Genomic DNA, 5,765 nt, shown 5'->3' with positions numbered 1-5,765 from the left:
ACTGTCCGCTCCCTCCCTCTGAGCAATGCCTTCTCCCCAGCTAAATGACAAGCAAGCAGTCAAAGCCTCATTGGAAATGCACCCCGACTTCTGCCGTACCCAGTTGTATCATGGGTTGCAGATGCCCCCACTTTTACATTCACTGCTGTAGGAAAGCAGAGGGTTTCCTATCTTTCAGCTTTAACTTTGAACAACAGACAAGTTCAAATGAAAACAAGTGTTACTCTAGCAAAGCAAAAAGACTATATTAACCATTGCAAAACCACACAAATACAGTTAAAATTAAACATTATTCCATATGTATTTGAGTTAAATAGTTTAATACAAGCCTCATACACATTGAAACACCATTTCTTAGGGTTTTTTCTTTTTGTTCAGAAACTTTGGAGTTATCCTATGATAGTTACAGGTCGGTTCATCCGTACCTTGCCAGGAGGATGTGGTCTTTCAGAATGGACACATCTCTGACTTCCCCCACACCAGATTTCTACCTTACACCTCAAGGCTGCAGATGGGTCTATCAAAACAGGACCCAGCTCCATCTTCCATAAAACCATGTTCCATTTGGACTCTGTATACCACTCCCTACTGATGAATTTAACTCAGGCTTCTGCTGTGATGTTTCCTCACCTTCTTTTTTTCTTTGTTTGTCTCCTATGTTTAGGAATCTTCCAAGGTATATAATAGAGTCCTGAGGCAGTAAAGTCTTGTGAGAAGCAAACCAGAGCTCTCAAATATTGCAAAAGTAAGCTAAATGGTGGCAATTGTTTAAATGGCTGGGAAGCAAGTGCACATTCGATTTCACAACAGTTCAGTTTGCAAATTCAGTAATAAAAGTAGACAATTTCTAACACACATTAATTATGACTTGTTAACTGGATTTAACTGCAGGCCACATTTACAAGTGTCTTCAAAGCTACAATTAAGAGGTTGAACCAAAGCAAAAAGATTCCTAATATGTTTTCTGATGAAATGGAATTAAAAAGGAGCTTGACATGTACCTTGTTTGAAGGAGTTTCCAAATACGGATTTGAAATTCTTCTGGACAGGGTCTGTAAGACAAATTTGGTAGAGCTTTAGTTTCATTCTGGTTTTTGTATGGAAAAAAAGTAGCAGCAGTCTAGGTCTTTTAGCTATTGAAATCTAAATAACAAAAAATTTATGAAATCATCTGAGTAGTCTAACTGAAGTGTCCAAATAACCTTTTTTTCGCATGAGGAAAAAGATTCGGTAAACTCAGTTCTGTGTTGTTTACTACATTTATTCTTGATCTGGAAGAGAAGATGAACAATGGGGTGGCAACGTCTGTAGCTAACACACAATTATTTGGGTGAGGAAAGACCAGAAATGACAGTGAAGAATTTCAAGATAAACCTAAAAAAAGCTGGATGAAAAGGCAGTATCATGATAAGCTCAACATTAAAAGCAGCCTGTACTAGAGGGAGAGAATGTAATTACAAATGCTCTAATACCTCTTAAAGCAAACTTTATCAATTCAGTAAAGACACCTCAGGGTCACAGAACACTTCTCAAGGAAGACCACTCTTCTAAATGAAATTCTTAATGGTAGTTAAAAAAAAAAATTAGGATAAATGAGGAACAAAATGGTGGCCAGCGGGGAGGTAACATTGCTGTAATGTAGATCAGCATTATCTTTGCTGTGCCACAATGCTGCACTGGGAACAGCATCTCAAAAAAATGGGCACTCCAATGTTAGAAGGGATTCAGAGAATAATAGTAGTAGGGATAATAAAGGATTTGGATAAATTTTAATATAAGAAGAGACAGAAAAGACTGACTATTTACCTTACGAAGGAGAGATTACAGGAGTCTTAATGCAATTATACAAAATAATGAAATGGCACAGAGAAAAGACAGACTTTCTGTGCTCTGTTTTATGTAACGTGAGAATAACTGATCACAATGAAACTAGAGAGGATTCATATTTGAGGAGAAAGAAAGGAAAATGACACATAACTCTTCACAGCAGAGAAATGGAAATGCCAAAACCTTACTGCTGATCAATAAAGATTGGGGATTTAAAGTTATAAAATTAACAGTGAACCAGAACTCTGGAAGGCAAACAGAGACAGGACAAACATCTCTGCGAGAGTCCGGTTACCCTACCTTTACTCACCATGATACTTCCATATCTTGTCAGGGTTAAAAGACAAGATATTGTCTACTCTGACGCTTACTGGCAACTTGTATCTTACTGCAAGCCACACAAGACACAAATAAACATTGCCTAAAAGAAGTCTGGACATAGAACAGAAGATGTTGTGCAGGTGCACTGGCAGCACAATGGGAGGATTGTGTGGTACTCCCTCACATTATTCCAACTTGTAGGCAGCGTAATTAGTTCCTCGCTTTGAGAAGGATCCAATTCACACTTGGTATATTGTAATCATAAAAAAAAAAATCATTCTTCATACCCTGTAAGAATTACAGAATCCATATTTCAGTAATGCCACCTGCTTTTTTCCCCCCTATGTTCTTGTTACTGTGTTTTTAGAAAGGGAAGGGAAATGACAAGGAACAACAGAAGCATCTAACACCGTTTACCCTTCCATGCTCATCACAAATGTTAGTGCAGCTGCATGCGTAACAGTAGCTCCATATGGAAATACTATAACTATAAGAGCTTAATTTGCCTCAGATCCCACTTTACACTTCCTAGCCAGCACATCATTAACACCTCAGGTCTGCAGCAGCCCTACATACCACCACTTCACTTGGTTTCTGCCCAACTCTTTCATTCAACAAGCCTCACTCATGGCAGCAGCACGGTCAAAGCTTACACATCGATTTTCCGCCCCCTCCCCGCTCCGTTCCTAGGCTGGCGCCAATAACGTTACCATCAGCAAGCTAATTCCGGTGATGCCGGTGGAAACTACAGCCCCTGGCATTGCGCTGGCCCAGTGCCCAGCATTCAGAGGATGGCTGAGCCTCAGCCAGGGAAAATACTGCTACTACAGGGTGCAGTTACATGACAGCGTAAGACCAAACTCAGCAAAAAGGGACAAATTTGGTGGCCTTCTACAACTGGGTTATAGCATCGGTGCGTAACAGAAGAGTGATTGATGTCATCTACCTGGACTTGTGCAAAGCATTTCATTCTGTCCCACACACAACCCTGTCTCTAAAATGGAGACACATGGATTTGACAGGTGGACCATTCAGTCAGTGGACCACGCAGTACATAAGGAATTGGCTGGATGGTCACACTCAAGAGCTGCAGTCAACGGCTCCAGGTCCAAGTGACGAGTGGTGTTCCTCAGGGGTCTGGGACCAGTATTATTTGTCTTCATCAGGAACATGGACAGTGGTATTGAGCACACCCTCAGCAAGTTTGCAGATGATGCCAAGCTGAGTGGTGTGATTGATACTCCAGAGGGAAGGGATGCCAACCAGAGAGACTTTAACAGGCTAGAGAGGTGGGCCCATGCAAACCTCAGGAAGTTCAAGTACAAGGTCCTGCACATGGGTCAGGGCAATCCCAAGCACAGATACAGGCTGGGCAGAGAATGGATTGAGAGCAGTCCTGAGAAGAAGGACTTGGAGGTATTGGTGGATGAAAAACTGAATATGAGCCAGCAATGTGCACTCACAGCCCAGAAAGCCAACTGCATCCGGGGCTGCATAAGAAGAAGCAAGGCCAGCAAGTCGAGGGACGTGATTCTTCCCCTCTGCTCTGCTCTCATGACACCCCACCTGGAGCACTGCCTTCAGCTCTGGGATACCCAACATAAGAGGTACATGGACCAGTTGGAATGAGTCCAGAAGAGGGCCACAAAGATGGTCAGAGGGCTGGAGCACCTCTTCTAATGAGGACAGGCTGAGACAGTTGGGTTTGTTTAGCCTAGAGAAGAGAAGGCTCCAAGGAGACCTTATAGCAGCTGTCCAGTGCTCAAAGGGGGCCTACGGAAAAGATGGGGAGGGAGTCTTTATCAAGGAGTGTAGTGATAGGATAAGGGGTAATGGGTTTTAAGTGAAAGAGGGTAGATTCAGATTAGATATTAGGAAGAAGTTCTAAGGAGTCTCCTTCAAACCACACAGCGCTAGCTCTGGTGCAGAGGAGAGAGAAGGAATTTACAGCCCTTAAATGGGAGAAGGGAAGACAGGACAAGAGCTTCTGTCGCTGGCAGCCTGGGTCCCTATCAGCTTGGAGGAAGCACGAAACATTGGAGAGCCCAGAAGAGTACATGTAGCCTGCCATGCACACACAAAATTTCTACAGATATGAGAAAATGGAAATTGCATAGAAGAAAATAAAACCAAAGTGGAAGTGGCATTCTGGAATAGAAAAAATTATCTTTCCTGTTGAGGTTAGTGCAGCTTCTGTAATGTTGAAACACTCACAGCAGTTAGGCTGAAATTCATATCAAGTTTTAGGAGTCTATGTCCTATCTACCAAGCTAGATTCTCTTTTCCTTTTTTTTTTTTTTTTTTTTTCCCAACTTGCCTCAATAAATATTTAGCTAGCACAAAATCCCTCCATTTTGTGCTGCTGAGTGCACCTCTGTTCAGCAGACTCTCCTTTGGCTGTTGGGGACAACCTGGGCAGTCCCCTTCCAGAGAGAGGAAGAAGAGGGAGGGAATCAGGGGTCCAAGCTTTGTTTGAAAACGCCAACCTTTGGGCTGTTGTGTGGGGAAAGCAGCACTCCTCCCTGAAGGTATTTAGTAAATATAGGCTGCTCCTCCCAAATGATTTTCACACACACCAATTCAAAATACATTTGCAAACAACACCTAGAATGAGCCAAAATGTGCTTTTAAAGCAAATTCATTAGTCATCAAGCAAACAACTCATCTCTCATGAAAACTACCTTGGAACAGCTATTGCTGTCTGTGCCAAGTGCTGCTTTCCAGGCAGTGCCACCCCCCTGGCATCCCCCTGTGCCTCTTCACCAGCTTGAGGAGAAGCTTTGCCAAGTCACGTGTCAGGGAAGGAGATGAGGATGTGGCAGCATGTATGGTCCTGGGACAGGAGACCATATGTGGAGCAGATCCAGAGTGCTGGGTGTCCTCCAGGAGGGCCCTCCCATTGTACATGAGTGGGTGGGCATAGGTGGCTTCACCTTCCCTGGTGGGGATGCAGGAAGAAAGAGGCAGGGAGCTGGTGCCTTGGGCTGGGCACTCGGGAATGTGAAGTAAAGTGGCACAGGGATGGCATCCTAGCTTGGGGACACGACTTGCACGTGACAAGAGAGGACAGTTGGCCCAGGAGAAGGTTTTGGAATAGGACTGCTAGGATCCAAATCTGAATACATCACAGATAATTTAGTCTGAAACAGAAGAATTATAAAGGAGTTTACTGTGGTATTTAGAACCACTAGTAACATAGGGAGTAGAGCAATGGTGTTGAAAGAATGGGAGGATTAGAACAAAGTGACCAGCAAGTAATTTAAAACAACCAGAAGGAAATACTTCTTTACAAACCATATGACCAGCTCATGGAATTAGCCAAAAAATCAAACACTCCAGCTAGACTTTTTAAAAGCAGTAGCTAATTCAATGACTGATACTACTATGCAAGGTCTATATTGGGTTTAAATTAGTATTGCTTCAACTGAAGAATTATTTTTAACAAGTTGAGAATCTCTGCCATTATTTAAAGCTAAGCATGCAAAGGTATAAATGATAATATTTTCATATTTGAGCACAAACTAATTTTTGAAACATTTGGAAAGAAATTCCCCTACGGCATACTACACAACAAACAAAGTATACTAATGAAGGCACATTTGGGTCTCCATTGGAAA

The 5,765-nt window shown here is 42.5% G+C and overlaps 1 protein-coding gene across 1 annotated transcript in view; it reads right to left on the bottom strand.

The window, feature by feature from the left end:
- The window catches only part of RAPGEF5 (Rap guanine nucleotide exchange factor 5), a 131,980-nt gene extending 129,071 nt beyond the window's left edge, over positions 1-2,909 (bottom strand). Inside the window, exons 1-2 of the mRNA XM_009638615.2 lie at positions 2,859-2,909; positions 1,006-1,052 (exon numbers count right to left, since the gene is read on the bottom strand). Of these exons, the coding sequence (XP_009636910.2) occupies positions 1,006-1,052; positions 2,859-2,909 (98 nt within the window). The remainder of the gene's footprint in view (positions 1-1,005; positions 1,053-2,858) is intronic.
- Between the last annotated feature and the right edge of the window lie 2,856 nt (positions 2,910-5,765).

Source organism: Egretta garzetta, unplaced genomic scaffold (genome assembly GCF_000687185.1).
Source record: "Egretta garzetta isolate BGI_Z169 unplaced genomic scaffold, ASM68718v1 scaffold94, whole genome shotgun sequence".
Classification (NCBI taxonomy): domain Eukaryota; kingdom Metazoa; phylum Chordata; class Aves; order Pelecaniformes; family Ardeidae; genus Egretta; species Egretta garzetta.
The sequence above is the reverse complement of the archived record's forward strand: the minus strand, read 5'-3'. Positions and strand labels throughout refer to the sequence as shown.